This window comes from Stenella coeruleoalba (genome assembly GCF_951394435.1).
Source record: "Stenella coeruleoalba genome assembly, chromosome: 11".
In the NCBI taxonomy this organism is placed as follows: Eukaryota; Metazoa; Chordata; class Mammalia; order Artiodactyla; family Delphinidae; genus Stenella; species Stenella coeruleoalba.
In genome coordinates, this window is record NC_137157.1 from 9097143 (window position 1) to 9118546 (window position 21404).

Genomic DNA, 21404 nt, shown 5'->3' on the forward strand with positions numbered 1-21404 from the left:
CCTTAGTAGGAGCTCAGTCAACCCCTGGCTGTCGGATGAATGTGTGAATGGGCCACCAGCCTGGTTTGACCCAGGAAAGCAAGGACAAGGCACAGAGCAGAGTCCAAAATGCTCCAAACAAGCTGAGTTGTCACCTGGCCTCTCTCTGACTGTAGCTTAAGTCTTGGCAGAAATAACCACAGTTTGGAGTCAGACAGTACTTGAGTCTGTGCTGGATCTCTGACTTGCCGAGTGATCTAGATTGATATAATAATAATAATAGCTGCGATTTCCCTGGTGGTCCAGTGGTTAAGACTCCATGCTCCCAGTGCAGGGGGCCCAGGTTCGATCCCTGGTAAGGGAACTAGAACCCGCATGCCGCAACTAAAGATCCCGCATGCCTCAACTAAAGATCCTGCACGCGGCAACAGAGCTCCCGTGTGCACAGCCAAAAAAACAAATAAATATTTTAAATAATAATAGCTAATATTTATTGGGTGTTCACTTTGATGTAGCTACTATTCATTATATTATCTCCATTTCACAGATGAGGAAACTGAGGCTTAGAGAGGTTAAGTGGCTTTCTCAAGGTCGTAGTTAGTACAAAACAGACCCAGTATCAGCTGACAGTGCAGGAAGACACATGATTTACCCGAATGGGGAGGTATGAATGTCTGTCTGTCCAGGTCATTCAGGGAAGGGACATAATTCCTTTCTTTGCAGGCATCCAGGAAGGACCCAGACAATACCACACAGCTTCATCAATATTACCAAGAAGCCCCAGGGATTATTCAAATTATGTCTGGCATGTACCAGAGGCTAGGACCTACCCTGCCATGACAATGAAGAAATCCAGTCGGTTCCATGTGTCCCCAAGGTAGCACTTCTTGCCAAAAATGCCCAGGGCCACCATCTTGAGCACCATTTCCATGGCAAAGAAGACAAAGATGAAGTCATCAAAGACCTGCAGGGGCAGGAGGAAGGGAAGAAGCAAGGGACAGCATGAGGCTCTGGAGCAGGACCCAGGGTCAGAGCCATGCTGCGAGGTGTGAACGTGGGCACGGACACGAGGGGCCAGGGAAAGACCTGGAAACTTCTTCTCCTAGGCAGGGAGAGAACCTCAGAGATCCTCATCCAATGGAGTCATTTCACAGACGAGGAGACTGAGGCCCAGAATGGGGAATGAGCTTGCCCAGGGTCATCCAGCCCACTCTATTTGTTCCCTAAACGCAAGCGTAATGACAAGGGACCCAGATGGGAGTGGGGCAAAGGGGGTCTACCTGATAATCGCCATGCCCTGGGCTAGACACTTGACCTCTTCGATTCTCACAATGACCCCATGAATGCTCCCATTTTACAGATGAGGAAACTGGAGGCCAGATTGTTTAAGTGACTTGCCACAGGTCACACAGCAGTGAATGGCAGACCAGAAATGACACTCGGGTCTATCTGACTCCAAAACCTACATGGAAGGAGCTTTCTCAAGACAGGCCTGACACCCCAGTGGGCACAGGTCTCAGTGCTGCCTTCGTCCCCTCAGAAAGGAGGCTCCCAGTATGTCCCTAGTCATGGGCTCAGGTGAGTGTATATTTCCTGAGGACGGGGCCTGGGTGGACTTCCTCTTCCCAAGATCAATGAGGGCTACAGTCAATTCAACAAGTGGGCGCTGAGCACCTTCTGTGGGCAGCACACAGGCTGGGTGCTGGGGACACAGAGGCGAGTGCTCGGTAAACTCACCACCTGGTAGGGAAGCCAGCCTAGTATCCACCGAGGCTAACTGGTTCTCACTCTACCCAGGGCCCTGGGGCTCGCTGAGGAGCATGTTACCCACTTGGACCCCAGACCCACCCCAGAGATTCTAATTCTACCGGTTTGGGATGGGTCAGGGGTCTGGATCTTTGACTAATGCCCCAAGGGAACCTGAGGCTTTGGGCTGCTTGGAAACTGCTGAGTCCTGTGGGAACACAGGAAGCAGAGGGCAATTCCTCCCAGGAGGAATCTGACTTTCTCAGGGAGACAGAATTGGATGTTTACACATCTGTAAAATGGGTATAAACCTAACACCCTGCACTATGGGTATCCGTGTGCCACAGGGGCCAAACGTCAGGCCTCCATCTGGAACCTCGGTGAGATGAGAACAGGAGAGGTCCAGGAGGCCACTCCTAAAGGCATAGACAGAGTTATGGAGCTTGGCCTTTATTCCATGAGCACTGGGAGCAAAGGGCAGGCTTTCTGCAGGGAGAGTCCAGTCACTTGTGCTTTACTGGATGGGGGGTAGGGGTGGGGAGAACAGGAGGAAGCTGACGGTGGGAGATAAAGGGCGCGTGGACTAGGGCAGAGACCTCGAGATAGAGAGGATGGAAGGGAAACGGGTAAGACCAGCTGGGAGTGAGGAGGAAGAGGACAAGAGAGAGGGCAGGCCACGTGGTGAAGATGTGGCTGGGCAGGGTGGGGCGGGGCATGGCGAGAATGGGCGGGGCATGGTGAGAATGGGCGGGGCATGGCAGGAGGGGTGGGGCATGGCAGCCGGCCTCACCTGTAAGATCTTGCAGCGTTCTGACAGGCAGTCCATGTCGTCGCACGGCTGGTACATGCCTAGTGTCACGCAGTTCAGCAGGATCACCAGCATGCTGATACATTCAAACCACGTGCGCACAAGTCAAGGACAAAACCGCTGGGGGACCGTGTGCACCACCCACCACAAACACAGGGCCACCCCATTTCCCTACAGGTGCCTCCCCTGATGGGTCAACGCCCACATTTTCAAAGACCTTGGAGGCCTTGGAGCCGGCCCACCCCTCTCACAACAGACAGGGCCACACGTGCCAAATCCGCCAGGGAACCCAAACCCCACCAAGCCACCGCCTGCCAGGACGCCCCACCGCCTTGCCCCAGCCTGGGAGTTCCCCTCAGACCCAGAAAGGGAGAGGTCCCCAGAGGCCCAGCTGGCGAGCCATCTCCGGACCACCCCAGCCGCCCTGTCTCTGACCACCTCCCTCTGACTGTCTTTGCCTCCCTTCTCTGACCGTCCTTCGTCTCCACAACCCACGGCCCCGCCATCTCTGCCCGACCCCTGGAGCTGAAGCCTGCAGAGGGCCCGCCCAGTGTGGCTGAGATTGGCTGGACACCCTGTCCTTCTCTCCTCTCCTGTGGCTGCGTTACAACTCATGACCAGACTCAGGCACGTCTGTGCCTAGGCCCTCCCCAGTCCCTGCACCAGGCGGGGTGGGGCTCAGCCGCCTCGGGCCTGTCCGGGCAGAAGGTCTCCTGCAGCCACCAGCCTTGGGCAGGGCCTCAGGGGCACGTGCTTGGACCCAGACGAGTGGGCTCCCCAGGCCAGGCCGCTCTCCTCACTAACACCCTCCTCCTTCCTGACTGGCTCCTGCCCAGTCTTAGAACACAGCCCACTGATGTTCAGCCCCACCCCTCCCAATCCACCTAGAGTCCTAGAACCGGGGGGGGGGGGGGGGGGGGGGGGGGGGGGGGGGGGGGGGGGGGGGGGCAGAGCTCGAAGGGACCACCTGAGGGCCTGGGTCATTCATAAGTTATCTTGCTGATATGCTCATGGTCTTTATCGACTACTAGAACCGACATTCCAGGGGGCCGGGGGGTTACATTCACAGCCCTGACAGGGACAGGCATCTAGGAGGAGTTCAGTAAATGTCTGTTGTGATTCAGTCAATCTCTCTAGGCGCTGCCCACTCTGACGCCCAAGATTCTTGAGTGTCCTCAAATGAAAGCCCTGGACCATCAATTTCAAAGCCCTTGCCCTGAGCTCAGATGTAGCTATGGAGGCCAGACCCCTAGCCAGACCCCATCCAGTGCAGGGGGCGGGGCGTACCTCTTGCCTGATGGAAGACTGACCTGGTTTCCTTGGCAACGAACTCCCTCCCATCCCCGGCCCTTGCTCACCTTGGGATGCTGCCTTCCCTCCCGCCTTCCCCTCAGACCCTCCTCGCCCCAGCCCTGCTCCTTCCTGCCCCCCCCCAAACCTCTGTCACTCTCCTGCCACAGCCTGTAATTAACGTCAGTCGCTGCCAGGGACCCCTTCTAGCCTGAGCGTCGCTCCAGCAGCAGCTTCATCATTAATTAAGTTTTTTGAAGTTCAAAAGTTCTAATTACCAGCGAACGTCCCCCACCCCCTTGCCTTTCCCCCCTGCCTGTTGTGCTCGCTCTCCTTCCAGCCACCTCTTCTGCTCCCTCTGCCCTTCCCGCCAGTTTCATATTCAAAGTGCACTTGGCAGGTGTCTTCCTGGCACTCCCACTTCTTCCTCACCAAGGCCCTGAGCAGTGGAGGTCAGCAGGCCCATTTTACAGATGAGGAAAACTGAGACTTAGAGAAACAAGGGGCCTCTCCTAGGTCACACAGCTGGAAAGCACTGGTGCTGAGGTTCACACCAGGCCTGCTCTCCTCTGTAACGGAGGGCCCATCTCTGCCTGTGTCTTCACCACCCCTCCCTGAGGCCCCAGCCCATCCTCAGCGTCTCTCACCTGGACCCTGCACAGTCTCCCCGATAGCTTCCAGCTCTGGTCTCTGCCCCTCCAATCTGCCCTGCACACAATCCCCAGGCGCTTGCTGTGTGGCCAACACTATCCGAGCTCTTTGCAAGTGTCACTTCATTTAATCCTCCAGCACTGTTATAAGCCCCATTTACAAGTGAGGAAACTGAGTCACAAAAGGGAACACAATTTGCCCAAGGACCCCAGCTGGGAAAAGGCAGAGCTGGGATACAAAACCAGAGCCTGCTTTCCTTGCCCCCAAGCTATTTCATCTCCGCCAGATTCATGTGTCTGAAGCACAGCTCTGAGGCTACCTCTCCCCTGTTCAGAAAGCTTCCATGGCTCTCCGTCACCTTCCCTGGTCTGCCACTCAAGGCCTCCTGCTTTCTGACCTCACTGAACTCTTCTGGCCTTACCTCCCACCAGCCTTCGCATGCATTGCACTTCTTGCTGTCCCCAAGCATACGCTTTGCATGTATTTTCTTCTACCATCTTTACTAGGCAAACTCCTACTCATCCTTCAGGTGACAGCCCAGGTCATTTGTCACCTCTTCTTGAAGCTGCCCTTGAAGCACCTTTCCCCACGCACAGAGCGGTGGCTCAGCGCCCTCTCCGGAAGTGCTCACACCCACCTGGTCTAGCTCGTATCACAGTAATGAACTTGGCACTGATCACGACTACTGTATGCCAGGCCCCTAGGGGCATGGCCCCAACGCTCATCACAGCCCACTGGGGCAGGTGGAGAAACAGTCTGGAGAGCTGGAGTGACCTGTCCAAGGTCACACAGTCAGTAAGGTCTGACTTAGTGGTGCGGGAGCCGCCGCCACGGGGGTGCCTCTGTGGCTCATCCCTCGAAGGGGCTTCACCTCCAGATTGCTCAGCTTCAGACACTCAGAGACGGACAGTCTCAGCCCTGCCCCGAGGCGCTGGGGGAAATCCCAGGTGGCACAGCCTGGGCCCTTTCCAGGAGCCCATGAGGCTCAGAAGTCAGGCCAGAGCTGGCATCGCTGCCTGTGGTTCCTGACACGCTCGCCACTGGCTTGGGGATCAAAGGCACCAGCCCTCCTTGAAGTTAAACCAGACCGCATGGTGCGGGGTCGGAGAGCGTCAGAGGGAGTAAAGGTCGCGGGCTGAGCGACGTGGTGGCCTGGCCCAACGCCCAGTGCTGCCATCATTAGTCACAGCACGGAGGAGCTCCAAAAGCCATCAGGCAAAGCTCCGGGGCTCTGGGACAATGTGAGGGAGGACAGAGGCCCAGAGAGGGCGGTAAGGGATTCCGGGGAACAGCGCAGGCAGGGGGCCTGAGTGCCAGCTCCACGAGGGCAGTGGCTTGCTTGTCAACGGCCCTGCGTTACCTCCCACAGCGAGGCTCAGGGCCCCTGTCTGGCACCTGAGGCTCTGCAGTTAGGACCCTGCCCCCTCGCCCACTTCGTCACCCAGACTTGCATCCCTCTCTGGGTGACCTTTGTCACAGAACAACCCCATCCAGGTCCTCAGAGAGCCCCTGACCCCATCCCCCACTGCACAGAGGGGACACAGAGGGGCAGAGAGCATCCAGCAACACGGCGAGCCTGGATCAGAAGTGACCCTCTGACAAGAGACTCCCCGCCCGCAGGGGTCCGTGAGTCACGGCTGGATTCCAAACCCTACCCCAAAATCTGCGTGTGTAGCAGCCACTAGGCACAGGTCCCCACTCCCCTCCCAGCTCCACCCCTGCCCCCATCTCAGCCCCACCTCCTGCCAGCCCCGCCTTAGGACCAGGCCCATCTCCCCTCACCCCCTGCTCTGCTCTCAGTGCCTCCTATGGCCCTCAGAACTGGGGCCTCAGAGCCCAGCAGTGAATTAATGCGCACCTACTGAGCCCCTGCTGTGTGCCCAGCACCAGGTTAACGACAGGATCATGGTAACGATGGCAAACACATCTCAAGTGCTCTTGAGTGTTTGTCTGCCAAGGAGCTTTCTCATCAAACAGCACGTATTATCTCATTTAAACCTTACATGCCAGTCCAGGCCCTCTTCCCAGGGCCCCAGAACACAGAGCCCATGTAGCCATGGACTGAGGCCCGGGGCTTGTCATCTGTGTGCAACAGGGGAAGGCCCGGTCCTTGTCAACCTCTTCTAGAACAGGGTCCAGAGTTTCCCATTCTTTGGCTTTGGGGGGAAAATAAAAAAGCCACCTCACCAGCAAAGGACTGAAAATCCCAGGCTGCTGTTATCTGCAGTTTACTTAACATGACCTTGAGTAAGAATAAGAGATTCCTTCACAAACCCTTTAGACAATGGCTGTCTTCCAAGTGCTGAACGTTCGCTCACAGCCTTTAAATACAGTCAATCAATTCAGGCCTGGCAACGCGGAGAGTCGCCCTGCAACTTCAGCCAACTCCCCCCAGCTGGCAGGTACGACTGTTACCCCCATTTTACAGATAAGGAAACTGAGGCACCAGTGCTGGCTCCAGGGCTCCAGCCACAGCCACCCAGGGTCACATGGCTGGTACGTGGCAAGGGCAGGATTTGAACCTGCTTCTGTTGACTCCAAACCCCCTGTTCTCGGCCACATGCTCTCTGGCCCCAAGCACAGGGCCCGGACTGGCATGGGCTCTGTGGAGTATTTGCTTTTCCCTTCTCGCCCACACTGGCTTCTCCCGACTGGGCCTGGGTCAGCAGTGCGGGGTCAGGAAGGGGGACAGTCCACCCCCGCCATGGCTGGGAAGGAAGGACCTGTGCGCAGGAGATGGCAGGAGGGGAAGCCAGTGAGGAGAGGGTGCTGGCCTCAAGGCCCCCAGTAAGAGCCGAGCTAGATCAGTACCATCTCCACCCCATGCCTGGCTGCTGTCTTAAGAAGGCCGGGGTGTGATCTGGGAGGACAGGGTCACCAGGGAAGCCACAATGCCGGGGGCCCCCTCAAACCTGCCACTTCCCAAAGAGAAGAACGACCAGCTGGGCAGTGTCCAAAGCCCCAGCAGGCCCCTCAGGGCAGCCTCCCTCTCCAGGAGCCAGAGCCAAGGCCTGCACAGTTACCATGGCAACCACCACCCTCCATCCTGTAGGCCCAGCTGACAGTCATGGTTTCCGTAATCTGGGGGGCTCTGGGAAGGTGGGTGGGGGGTGGGAGTGCTGGGTTTGGCTGGGGCAGCCAAGTTTGTTTTAATTTTTGTCAAATCTGAAATCAGATCCATTTCCCAGGGTGCACCTCAGTTGTCTAAATAAATCAAGTGGAGGAAGGGGGCCGGGAGCTGCATCCTCGTGGGCCAGCCCTTATACAGGATCCCTCCCATATACATCCCCAGGGAGTCCAGGGATGGGCACGCAGCCCTCGGCCCTTCATAGACCTGAGGTTCCAGATCCCTGTTCCCGGGCCAGCTCTTTGGTCCTCCGAGGCCAGGTTCACGAGCATCCATGGAGCGCCTGCTGTATACCTGGCCTGTGCATCACTGTACTGAGATGAGCCAGGCTCACTCCTGCCCGGGAGATGTCCAGAGTGCGTCCATGTTCCAGGACCCGCTGTGGTGTGAGGCCACGTCGTAAAAGTGGGTACCATTTTGAATGTCAACTATGCTCCAGGTCCTGGGCTTTAAAGAGGATATCCATTCACTCATTCGTTCATTCATTCGACTGGTCTTTATGAGCAGCAACCACTCTGGAAAGCTGCTTGGCAGCATTTATTAAAACTAAACATTGGGGGCTTCCCTGGTGGCGCAGTGGTTGAGAGTCCGCCTGCCGATGCAGGGGACACGGGTTCGTGCCCCGGTCCGGGAAGATCCCACATGCCGCGGAGCGGCTGGGCCCGTGAGCCATGGCCGCTGAGCCTGCGCGTCCGGAGCCTGTGCTCCGCAATGGGAGAGGCCACAACAGTGAGAGGCCCGCGTACTGCAAAAAAAAACTAAACATAAGCCTATGCTAGTATCCAGCTGTGCCACTCCTCGGTCCATACCCCAGAGAAATGCCCAAATAAGTCCACAAAAAGGCACGTGCGATTCTTAACAGCCCCAACCTGGGAACAACCCAAGTGTCCGTCAAGAGGAGAATGAGTCGGCAGGAGATTTCAACTGGGGATGATTTTGGCCCCCAGTGGACATGTGGCCATGTCTGGAGACATTTGTGGTTGTCACAACTGGGGTTTAAAGGATGCTCTTGGCACCCGGTGGGTGGATTCCAGGAACGCTGCTCAAAACCCTACAATGCACAGGGCAGCCCCACTGCAAAGAATTATCCAGCCCAAAATGTCAACTGTGCCGAGGCTGAGAAACTCTGTGGTACGTCCTTGTGATGGAATACTACCCAGTGATGAAAAAGAACAAACTGCTGCAGCAGCACGGATGGAGCTGCCAGGCGTAACGCTGGCACCGGGAGCCAGATGCCAAAGAGCAGCGCGTGTCCGAATCCAATTACACGAAGTGAAAACCCAGGCAAAGCAAACCGGTAGGGAAGGAGGTCAGAACGGCGGTAACTCTGGGGGAGAGTCCGTCGCAGGTGGGGGTGAGGGAGCTTGCGGGGCTGGAGATGTTCTTCTTGGCCTGAGTGGGGTCACAGGAGTGTGTGTATATGGAAAAATGCCTTGAGCTGGACGTTAAGATTTGTGAGCTCTACTGCAAGCACACTTTATCTCAATAAAAAGTGTAACAAAAAGTAATAATGAATCACAGCTATAAGGAAAAATAAAATGCAACAATTAAAAAAACACAAGCACCCGCTGGGGCACCACAGCCCTGCAAGAGAAGGGTACCATCCTTGTTTCACAGACTTGCCCAAGGCCACAACAAGGGACAGAACCAGATTTGAACCTCACTCCATTCCATCTTTGTTTAAAGATTTGTTCTGTCCAAATCCACGGCAGCCTTGGGAGACAGGCACGGCAAACATCAACACACCCACTTAACAGATATGAAAATGAAGGTCCAGAGACTGCAGGACTTGCCCAAGGTGTCACAGTTGTTGAGCTGAGGCAGAAAATTGTTCCACAAAGCGAAGAGACCCGCTGGGCAGATGGTCCTAGGCCTCTCTCCACTTACATGCCTCTAGCAACAGGGAGCTCCCTACATGACACACAGCTGGATTGGTTCTGGTTATAAGCTATGGAGTCTCAGTGGGCTGAGATCCCTTAGAAGGAATGAGCTCTCCCTTCCTTGTCCCTGTCCCCAAGCCCACTTCTTAGAGTCCCTGTAATTTGACAACTCATTGAATTTGGCCAAAGTCTCTGATTCCCAGATGCCCAGCAGGCCTCCGTGCCCAGTGCAGACAGCTGGAGTGGGGGAGGCAATGGTGAGGGAACTGGGACCGTCAGCTTGGAAGGAAACCTGGGATGGATGGTCCACAGCAAAGAAGCTCCAGCCAAGTACCCTCACCAGACGCCACACCTCAGCCATCGCTGAAGAGAAGGGCAGGGAAGGCCCCTGGGGGTCCAGGGTCCCGCTGTCTGTGAGCTGCCCCAGCCTCAGGAGCCCATCCACAAAGAAGGTGCACTGCCGGGGAGCCTCCTGGAGTCCTAGGCAGTGGGCGTGGATGCCTCCCCTGGGCCCTCCCGGCAGCTTGGATGTCCCCCTGATGACGGTGTGGTCTGTCCTAGCCTCCCGCCCCCAACCAGGCTGTGCTCTCCAAGGGCAGAGCATATCCGACCCTCTCTGTGCCCAGAGGCCCACCTGGAGCAGCAGCTCAGGGGTGTCTGCAGCATCAGGAGGGAGTGAGGTCCCCGTCACTTGGAGGCATCAAGGAGGCTAAGGAGGGACTTCTACACCAGAGGGATCTGCAGCCTCCCTCCCCACCCTGAACTCCCCCTCCTCTCCTTTCTAACATCCATCACTCACTATTCATATATTCAGCCCCTCTTCACTGAGGGTCCCCTCTGTCTGGCCCACAGGGGCTCCGGGAACCCCAAAGAAGACACGGTCCCTGCCCTCCAGAAACCATGAGCAAACACTCCGTGGAGACACAGACGGAGAAGGTGAGGGCTGGACAGAGGGTGATGACAATCTCCCTCAGCCTCCTGGGGGCTTGTCCCCACCACACATCTCCCCTGCCTGCCCCTGACCACCCACGTGCACACGTTCACGTGTGCACTCCCATGGAGCCCTGGAGCCCCTCCCTCGCATGCACACCATCCTCCACGCCCCCAAGGCCACAGCCCTGGGCACGGCGACCTACTCTCTCCCTGGAGAAGCTCATGAGCCCTTTCTCAGAATAATGTTTTTAAGTGCAAAATTGTTCTTAAAAGAATGCTTAGTATTAGAAAGGAAGGAAGCCAGCTCTGTTAAAATAGTTGTCAAAATATTTTTTAGAAAAACAAATTTGTGATGGGGGTGTGTTTCGTTATCAACACAACGGATAAACAGAGCTGGGGCGGGTCTGATGCCGTCTGCCTGGGAAGCAGGGATGAATGTCAATGACATTCCGAGAGCTCTACAACGACCAGGATGTGGCACGGGAACATTAAATACCGGTGACTGCTACCGGTGACAGTCGCAGGAACTGCCAGTAACCCCACCGTGCTTGGTTGTCTCCATTCATAATAGATAGAAATGCTCCATTTCATTCAGAAGTCAGTGAACACAAACATGCAACTTGTCCCCATCCAAGTTCACAAACCTTAGTTTAAGACCCTCGTTCTAGAAACTCTCTCCTCCTGGGCGCTGGGGACACCACAAGCCCCTGAGCAGATGCCCTTCCTGCTTCGTGGGCTCCACCCCTTGATAGCTGGCCCTTCTCAGGCTCCCCAGTTCCCGATGTCCCTTCTCCATCCTCTGACCCCACACCCTCTCCCAGAGCCTTGACAACCGTCCCTGGGCTGACCAGGTCCTGTCTGGTCCTGGTCAGGGACCCTGACAGGGTCAGGGTCAACCCTCAACACAGGGTTGAGCTGGGGATCCAGCACCTGCCAAACAAGTGAATGGATGGATGGGTGAATGGGGGACAGATGGGTAGGTGGGAGGGTGGGGGTGCGACCTTTGGGTAGCTGGACGAATGGATGATTGAATGAGTAGATGGTTGGGAAGATGGGTGAATGAATGCACGTATGTAAGAGTTGGATGGATAGGTGGGTGGGTGGGCAGATAAATGGATGCAGAGATGAAAAGATGGATGGATGGATGGATGGATGGATGGGTGGATGGATGGATGGATGGATGAAGTAAAGAAAGGTGCGAGGGGAGATGGGTGGGTGGGTGCACGGGTGAATGGGGGACAGATGGATGGGTGGGCATATGGGAGGGTGACTGGGAATGGGACTCTTTAGTAAATGGCAGCTCCAGGACTCAAACCCACGTCTACGGGACCACGGGAAACCCTTCCGGTTGGGACTCATCCTCCACTCCTCTTTGAGGGATTCCCACCCTCAGTCTCAGCCCTCCTCCTCACAAGACCCTCAGCTCCGTTCTTTCCTGGAGCTTCAGGAGATCTCAGGGACCACCTAGGCCAGCGCTTCGGAGCCCCAGCATTATTGACATTTGGGGCTGGATAGCTCTCTGCTGCGGGAGGCGGTCCTGTGCGTTGTAGGATGTTTGACCTTTATCCACTGGAAATCAGTAGCACACCCTCCCCAAGCCGTGACAGCCAAAGGCATCTCCAGACATTGCCAAATGTGGCCCGAGGGCAAAATCACTCCCGATTGAAAAATCACAGTTGATACAGCTCCACCTTCCCTCACCAACAATTTTAGGGATGAGAAAACTGAGACGCAGACAGGAGTGGCCGGCCTGAGGTCACGGGGCTTGCACGTGGGCTCGGCCTCTCTCCCGAGCCCAGCGCCTCCACATTCACACAGCACTTCACCATCAGCCGAGCCTTCTCCTCCTGCTTTCTCATCTAGATGAGCCAGATGGAAACCGGCGCCCAGAGAGGTCCAGTTGTTTGCTCAGCATCACACAGCAGTAAGCACCAGTGTCAGGATTTGAACTTGGGGAGAGACGAGGGAGACGGTGGGGGGGGGGGGGAGCAGAGCACAGCTCCACAGGGCAGCTGGGGGCGGACATGTGGAAGGCAGCCCTATAGGAGGGCTGGAGGGAGCTGAGCAGGAAGACATTCTGGCTGATTAAAAAGACATATCGATTTCTCTCCAAGGGAAACAAACAGGGCCATTTGTCTCCCCACGGGACCATGACGCGGTCTGAGGGAGGCGACAGGTCAAAGTTGGCTTCTGACACGAAGCTGCAGCCCAGGCAGGACGGACGAGTAAAAATCCAATCACGTTTTAAATGCCCCAGGAGGGGGCTGACTCTGCATCAGCTGGCCCTCTTTCCAATCCTGCTGTGCATCAGTCGCGAGGAGGCTTCCCCTGGTCTGGGCTCTCGGGCTTCACGGGGCCGGCGCACAGGCTGCCCCCCAACCCGCCTCCGCCACCGCCAGCCTGGGTGGCCCGCACGAGCTGGCCTCGACTAGCAAACGGGCGATCTCGAGGAGGGCACTGAGCTGCACCCAGCACGGGGGAGGCCCTTAGGGGACGCAGCGCCCGCTCCAGCACAGCCTTCCTGAAGCGTCCTTGCACGCTCAGCCTCCACTCCTGTCTGCTCCCTACCCACACCCCAGGCTATAACAGCAGCCCTGGTGACCCCAGCTTGGCTTGGAGCCTTTGACCAGGCTGTTTCCTCAACTGGGCTGCCATGCCCCTCTGCCCGCTTCCCATCAAAGTCTCTCCTGCCCTGCTTTTTCTCCACTGACAGCACCTGCCGCATCTCCGGTCAGGACGGGCTGACCACTGCAGCCTCCTGGTGCCCTCAGACCCTCAGGGTCCCTCTGCCCGGTCTTTACCTCATTTTTCTTCACTGGAGTATGATTCGGGTGTGGCTCTGCCTCCCCCATCAGGCCGGGGACTCCTAGGGGTCACTGCTGGGTTCCAGGCCTGGTACACCGTGGTCCCACCCAACATGGCTGAACAGCCCTGGGGGCACCTCTGCTCAAGTCCGGAACAGTGTCCAACACTACTGAAGCTGGGCTTCGATAAACACTTGTTGAATCAATCAATCAATCAATCTTCATTATAGGTGCCTCCTGCTTGGTCTGCAGACCTTAGTCTCTCTCCCTCAAGCATCCTCCATTCTGCTCCAGGAGGGACCATTCTAATACATGAAATGACTCATGTCCTGTCCCTCCTGGACCCCCTTAAATGGCTCCCCAGTGCCCACAAGACGGAGAGCAAGCTCTAACCTGACACTTCATACCCGGCTATCCAGCCCCTGCCTCACACTGTTACAGCCACACTAAACTCCTCACTGTTCTCTACACTATTCCCTCTGCCTAAAATACCATCCCTCAACTGTTCTCCTGGAAAACTCCTACTCATGCAGCAAGACCCAGGCCAAATGTCCCCCCTCCAGGTAGGCTTCACTAATGCTCCCAGCCTGGGTCAGGGGCAGCTTCTGCACCTGTAGCTCCCTTTCTTTTTTTTTTTTTTTTGGCTGCATTGGGTCTTCGTTGCTGCTCACAGGCTTTCTCTAGTTGCGGTGAGCGGAGGCTACTCTTCATTGTGGTGCGTGAGGTTGTCATTGCAGTGGCTTCTCTTGTTGCAGAGCACAGACTCTAGGCTCGTGGGCTTCAGTAGTTGTGGCACGTAGGCTCAGTAGTTGTGGCTCGCGGGCTCTAGAGCACAGGCTCAGCAGTTGTGGCGCACGGGCTTAGTTGCTCCGTGGCATGTGGGATCTTCCCGGACCAGGACCATTTCCCCTGCACTGGCAGGCGTATTCTTAACCACTGCGCCACCAGGGAAGCCCCCGTAGCTCTCTTTATATATGAATCTCCAGGTGACAGTACCTGAGATTGCCCTGTGAGTCAGGCTCTCCCTGACCCAGCCAGGCTCCTCTAACTGGCCGTCCAGTCTACCCTGCGGACCAATGAGCGTGCAGCATCCACTCTGATTACCGTGAACATCCCCAGGGCATAATTTGATGCTGACTTTTAGTTCTGAGAAAAACAACCTTCTCTACACCAGATGGAGGGAAACGGACAATTTCCCAGACATGTGTTGCTTCTTCCAGCAACACTTGCCGTCTGTCTGGGCATTCCGCTTGGGCCAGGGCTGAAGGAGAAGGGGACACCTTCTCCGAAAGAACCCCTTCCCTGGCGGCGAGCAGCCCCTGGCCTGAGAGTCCTGGGCTCCGGTCTGCCCTGGCTTTGCCGACTACTCAACATGTGACCTTGGGCAGTTCACGCTCCCTTCCTTGGCCTCAGTCTCCCCAGCTGTAGAATGGGGAGTTAGCACACTCCCAGCCCTGCCACTGCATGGGAGGAGCTGAGAGTATCTGAGAGGTCATGGCGAGTGGGAAAGTACCTTGTAAACTGGAAAGTGATGAGCAAGCCCATCTGTGCCAGGCCTGGGCATTGGAGGCACAGAGTAAAGTGAGAGCCACAGGTCCAGCCCTCTGGGGCCTCACGCCTGGAGGAGGAGACAAGGCCAGCAACAAACAATTCCCTGAGGCAGGAGGAAACTAAGATAGGGAAGGACTGATAAAAGGCTAAGGGAGCCTAGAGAGGAAAAAGCTGAGATCCAGGAAAACTTCCTGTAGGTGGCGGCCAGGAAGCTGGGGCTGGCAGGATTTGGCACCATGGAGATGGGGGAGAGGGCATTGTGGGGGCAGACTCAGCAGAAGCAAAGTCAGGGAAGCAGGGATGTCAGGAAACACCAGCAGCTTGTTTGGGCTTCAGAGCAGAGTGCGTGAAGGGAAATAGCAGAAAGGCAGCTGGAGGCCAACCAGGTGGATCATGGAAGGCCCTGAATCCAAGCTAAGTGAAACTATTCTGGGGGTGACAGGGAGCTGCTGAAGATTTTTGAGTGAGGAATGAATAAGCAAACAAATGGAAGCAGGCAGGCGGGGAGGGAGGAAACAGTACCTGACAAATGACAAGCCGCTTCCATGCTGGGAGCCCCAGGACCCCCTGATGGTGAAGGCGAGTGGGGAGGCGAGAGGGGGTCCAGGGGGGAGGCTCTCATCCGAGGTTGCCGAGCTTTAGGCTCCCGGATGGGTGCTCTTTCCACTGTGCAGGGAAGAAAAGGGAGGGTGACGCCAGCTGTCAGTGGGGCAGGAGGGGTGAGATCCCCGGAGCCGCCTGCTTAGACAGGAAGAGGTGGAGGAACGCAAGGCCAGACTTCCCAAGGGCCCAGACCCCAGGAAAGGGCTCAGGACAGGAGGGGTGGCGGTTAGATTAAGGAGGACTTCCTGATAGTCAAGAGCCCTCAGAGGCCCTAAAGGTCCTTATCAGGAGGCCCAAGGCCCCGTCTGGTGCAGCAGGACTGAGAGGCAGCCCGCCAGAGGCAGAGGGATGGACTAAATGACCAGGGCAGGGGAGCAGGGCGATGGGAGAGGGGACTTCCTGCTGGTGACTGGCCCGTTTCTCTCCCCATGGTTAGGGCTTTGCAGGTTTTCCCCCCTCTCACTCCCCAGCCATCATGCCCTCTCCCCACCTCAACCCTGCAGGAACCCACACATTCCCACCCCCGCCAACACCGCTCTCCCTGGCGGCCCAGCCCACAAACTTCTCAGACCATCGTCAAAGACGCAGGGCCCAGGTCCCCGCCAGCCTTCAGGACGCTTGTCCTGAGCCAGGGCACCCAAGCCACCCTAACTGTGAATGCTCCGTCATCAGCTCCAGTGTGCACAGAGCTGTCACTCTGCACTTAACAGTTTGCCCGGTCGGTCAATGCTTGCCCTGGAGTTCTCAGTGGACCCCCTGACATTCCCAACTGGTGGGGGGGGGCAGGGGGGTGTCACAGAGGCTCCCATTTCACAGATGAGCAAACAGAGGGTCAGCAAAGACAAAGGCCTCTCGGCCAAGGAGCCAGGAGCAGGTCATCATTCACACTGAACCAAGCCACAGTCCCGGCGGTCACCTCAAAGTCCTCTCCTTCCAACACCAACCCCAAAGCAGCCACACCTCCACTCGGACCCCGCTCTCCAGGCCCCACCAGCACCCTGGGCCACCATCATCCCTTGTCACCATCCCACAGGTCCCCTCCAATGATGGTCTCCTGGCTGACGTCTCTCCAAGGGAGCCAGAGTGACCCTCTCCTGCCCCAAATGGCCACAGCTGTCCTCTGCACGTGCCTGGTACACGGCACACACTCAGTAAAGGCTTGTTGACCGAGTTCATGAATGCGTGAGTGAAGGCTGGATGAACAAGATCCCTTTCACCCCCAGAACCAACACACTGAACCCTCACAATGAACAGCACAAGGCTTGGCACCGCAGGGCTATGATGAGACCCTGGGCCCTGCCCTCTTCCTGCCCAGTGATGACCCAGGTCAGAGGGTCTGCAAGGCGGGGGTCTCAGCCAGGTGGACTTCAAAGCAAGAGCACCCACAGACCCCATCCTAGCAGCAGAGGGTCCCCCGGCAGGGGACCAGAAGCAAACAGAAGTGGGACAGAGCGGCAGATGAGAATCAGGACCACAGCCGTGAAAGCACGGAGCCCCGCCCCCACAGACACCACTGCGATGCTTCCTGACAAAGGCGGCAGGGAAATGGGCACCCCAGGCAGCCTCTCCTGACTTCACTGCCCAAGTATCCCCAACCTGCAGACAGGGAGACTGAGGGCAAGAGAGGGGAAGTGACTTATCCAAAGTCACTGGCAGCTGGCGGCTCCTTGCTCCCAGCCCAGGCTGGCGCCCTCCCCATGCCCAGCAGAGAGGCAGCCTTCACAGCCCGCCGGCTTCCACCGTGCATGGCTGGTTCACGCCTCAGCAGAAGCGCTGACTCAGCGCTGGCTGGCGCTGGGGAGACAGCAGCCAGGAGCATGCCGGAAGGCAGGGGGCTGTGAACTCCCCCAGGGGGCAGCCCCTGGCAGGGCACAGTGAGGTGGCTCCCGAAGGTAGACACTGGAACCCAGGAAGACCCTTGCCCGGCCACCTGGGACTGCAAAGCAAACGTCCCTGCTCCGGTGGAGTGGGGAGAACCCCGTCTCCAGGCTCCGCAGGGGGCAGCCGTGTCCTGGATAAAAGCTGAGCCTGAGAATTCAGAGAAATTGAGGATTTCACGCCAGCTTTACCACATCCTGGCTGCACAACCTGGAGAAAAGTTACTCAGTCTCGGGCTTCCCTGGTGGCGCAGTGGTTGAGAATCTGCCTGCTAATGCAGGGGACACGGGTTCGAGCCCTGGTCTGGGAGGATCCCACATGCCGCGGAACAGCTAGCCCTGTGAGCCATAACTACTGAGCCTGCGCGTCTGGAGCCTGTGCTCCGCAACAAGAGAGGCCGCGATAGTGAGAGGCCCGTGTACCGCGATGAAGAGTGGCCCCCGCTTGCCACAACTAGAGAAAGCCCTCGCACAGAAACGAAGACCCAACACAGCCATAAATAAATAAATAAATAAATAAAGTTACTCAGCCTCTCTGAGCCTCTGACAGCACCTACCTCTTGAGGTGGTTATAAGGGTTAAAAGGTGATACTTCAGGCAAAGCGTTCAGCACAGTGAGCACCAGCTCTTGTTATTATCGTTCCTGAGCCCTCCTCTGTGCTGGACACATGGCTGGGTGCTTTGCAGGAATCAGCTCTAATCATCTTTAATCGTCCCATTATAGAGATGAGAAAACTAAAGCTCGGGGAAGGGAAACTAGAGTGAGTACAGCCCACCACTGGCCCTTCTCCCACATGCAGCCAGTTACATGCCTAAGAAAGGCTCTCAAAGTCTAATCTAGGGTGGAAAATAGGTTTCCAACTGATTCGTCATGCTGCCACGGGTGCCCTGCTGGAGGATGCTGTTATCGATTAGCAATGTCTGCACGGATGAGGGCATGGGTAATAGCAGCGTTAACTGGCACGAATGTACCTAAATCATAGAGATAGAATCTGATTTTCCCTGGAACAACGTCCTCTGAAGGCATCATGTTCTACCTAAAGACTTGATGCCCAATGTCTTATTGAATCTACCACGAGCAGTATTTACTCAGCTGTATGCGAGGGCTCTGTTCACCTTTTGCGCACAGGTAATAAGAGTGATAACCACACGTGTGGCAGTTTTTCGAGTTTACAAAGATCCATTTTCACATTACGTACTGCTTTGGTCTGCAGTGCAATCCTGTGAAATGGGTAAATACCACCGCCGTTTGACAGGTGGAGAAACTGGGGATCAGTGAGGCTAAGAAACTGGCTTATGGTCACACAGCAAACAACAGGCAGAACCAGCCCATGGGTCTGTCTCACCCTGGTTCCCAATGCTTTCCACATGCCACCTACCCATGAGTCAGCACCACGGGAAAAAAAAACAAAGAGCACCATGGACCCCTTGACATTTCAGACCCAGTTTCCTCCCTGCTGAAACCCTGCTGACAGTGCAATGCTCAAGGGCCAGGCCGGGCAGGCAGGGAGTGGTGCAGACATTTGGGTGAGCGGACCTTTCCCACCCCAGCTCACCAGGTGGTGGAGGGTCCCAGCAGCCTCCTGGCTCTCCAGGGAGTCAGGTGGTGACTCAGGGCCTACCTCTGAGCCAGGGCCCCTCAGCTCCAGGGACACTGGCGCTCAGGACAGTCTGTCTGGGGCAGACCTCCCACACTGCCCTGCCCCCTCCCAGGCCTGCTGGTCCTGGTAGCCATTCCCGCTGACCTGACCCCGATGCCTACATGTCCACCCATGTTCCTTCGGGTTCTTGATGGGGAGGAGAATCCTGCAACATCTGGAAATGCGAAGGGTCATTTTTGGTTGTCACAATGATTGAGGGCCACTACCTACCAATATTTAGGGACCAGGACAGAACACCAAGTGTCCTGTACTGTGCAAGACAGCTCAGACCACAAAACACTGTCACACCCAAAGTGCCAACCGTGCTCGCATTGAGGATCACTACTGCCCCCTCCCTGAGCTCCCTCCCAAGGACGAGGGGCGGGAGGGAGGTTTCTGGCCAAGGAAGAATCCTGGAACCCTCAGCACCTGATCAATGACATCCCCCTCCCCCCCACCCCAAGACCCGAAAGCCCAGCCTGAGTGCCCCATGATTAAGCCTCCGCTCCATTCACTACTGGAGACCCAGTGAGGACCCTGCCAACACGCCCCCAGCGAACACTACAGGAGCACCCGTGGTGCGCCAGGCACTGTGCTGGGTGCTGGGGTCCCGCAATGAACAAGACAGGCTCGGTCTGTGTCCTGGTCACCGGATAGCACCCTGGAGGAGGCAAGTGTTAGATTCAGAATCACATACTGGCTAATAAAACGGAGGGGCTAAGGGGGAATCACAGAGGGCTGCCCTGAGGAGGTGGCACTTAACTGTGATTTGAAGGATGCAACAAAGGACCTAGCCAGGTGAAGAGGAAAGGAAAGCATTTCGAGAGGAAGAGCATGTGAGAAGGCCCTGAGGCCTGGAAGAGCTCGGGAAGCAGAGTGAGGTAAGTGAGGCCATGCTTAGGGGGCTGGTTAGGACTTTGCTCTGCTCCTGCAGGGCAATGGAAACAGGAAAGGGTCTTGAGCAGGAGTGACCCGAGCAGACGAGAGGCAGCAGGTGGATGCAGGAAGAACTGTTGGAGGCAAGGTGGGTGGAGCCTCGCCCTGCGTGCTGGGGTCAACTGTCTCCCGTCCAGGTCCCTGGGCTCCCCATCAGGCTCTCATAACCCCTGTAGTCGCCACCCACCAAATGGCTCAGGTCACGGGCCAGGGTCTGACTAAACTCTGCCTCCTCAGTCCCGGCGCAGACCTGAGGTTCACACCTGAGGGCTTCCTGAGCCAGCGAGACACTGCACTGACCCCCACGGTCATCAGCAACTTCCAGAACATTCACATCAGCAGGACGCCAGGTCCTCACCCATCCGAGCTCCACGGCCTGAGCAGGGTGTCCCCTGACCCAGCACGAGAGTTGGCTCACCACCACCAGAGCCCTGCAGCCTCAGGCCTCCTGACCAGAGGGAACAGCGGGGCCCCGAGCAGGACCCAGACGAACCCAGGCCGTACAAAGGATATGGGTTGCACACCAGCTTGATGCACCAGTTCCGGGGGCTGGTGGTCTGTCGCAGGCAGAAGAAGGCAACGGGCGCCAGGTCTGGGCGAGGGACGTCTGCATCGACTCCGTCCAGGGGCTCCTCCGGGCCTGGAGGGGAGGCAGGGGGGCTCTGGGGCCCGGGCTGCTCCGTGACTCCTGGCTCAGCTGCCGGGGCTGCGGCAGGGGAGGAGGGCAGTGGGGAGCTCTCGGCCATGTCAGCACTGAGCAGGGAGTCCTGCGGAAGAAAAAGAGACGGCGCTTGGCGGGGGACAAGCTCGGCACCCATTCCGCGACCCGCCTCCCCCTACAGGGGGACACGGCTCAGACAGCCCCGCCTCAGGCCCCTCGGCCTCACTCTGGCCGTGAGGATAGGAAAGAGCTGGTGGTCCTGGGGCAGGTCTGTCAACCTTGCTGAGCCTCAGTTTGGGGAGATGAAAAGTGGGGAGAACAAAACATTCTTAGAGTATACTTGTGATATTGTTGGGAGTTGTGGGTCGGTTGGTTGGTTTTTTCAATGAGACTAGAGTTGTGTATTTATTGCATCATCAAAGTAAAGAAAACTTGCAGGAAAAAGGTGAAAGTGATCGTAAAGACAGACATTACTGCCAGGATGATGTGTGTTACAAAGCAGAGGTTGGGGTGCCGTGGGACCAGATACCAGCGTACCTGGGCAAGCCAGGATGGAATCAGGGCAGACTTCCCCGAGGAAGTGACATCTGAGACGAGACTTACAGCTGAGCCCAGAGGCGCCCCCACCCACTGCCCCGCAAAGCTGAGAACCCAGAGCCCTCACACGCCAACCTCTCTGCTTTACAGACGGAGAAGCTGAGGCTCAGAGAAGGGACAGGATGGACACACAGCCGGGTAACCGCAGAGACAGAGCTCCACCAGGGCTGGATTCCTGGATCCAGCCCACGGCAGCACTCAGAAGGTCCCTGTGCTTGGTTTAAAGCCCAGCTGTCACCAACTTGAAATCCTTAATACTTTTTGACCGAGGGTCCCACATTCTCATTTTGCGCTGGGCCCTGCAAATCACATGGCTGGTCG

General features: G+C 56.9%; 1 protein-coding gene across 1 annotated transcript in view; it reads right to left on the reverse strand.

Moving 5' to 3' along the window:
* The window catches only part of CACNA1I (calcium voltage-gated channel subunit alpha1 I), a 103876-nt gene extending 83202 nt beyond the window's left edge, over positions 1 to 20674 (reverse strand). Inside the window, exons 1-3 of the mRNA XM_079936273.1 lie at positions 20330 to 20674; positions 2516 to 2627; positions 810 to 943 (exon numbers count right to left, since the gene is read on the reverse strand). Of these exons, the coding sequence (XP_079792399.1) occupies positions 810 to 943; positions 2516 to 2627; positions 20330 to 20643 (560 nt within the window). The 5' untranslated portion in view covers positions 20644 to 20674. The remainder of the gene's footprint in view (positions 1 to 809; positions 944 to 2515; positions 2628 to 20329) is intronic.
* Positions 20675 to 21404: the final 730 nt, after the last annotated feature.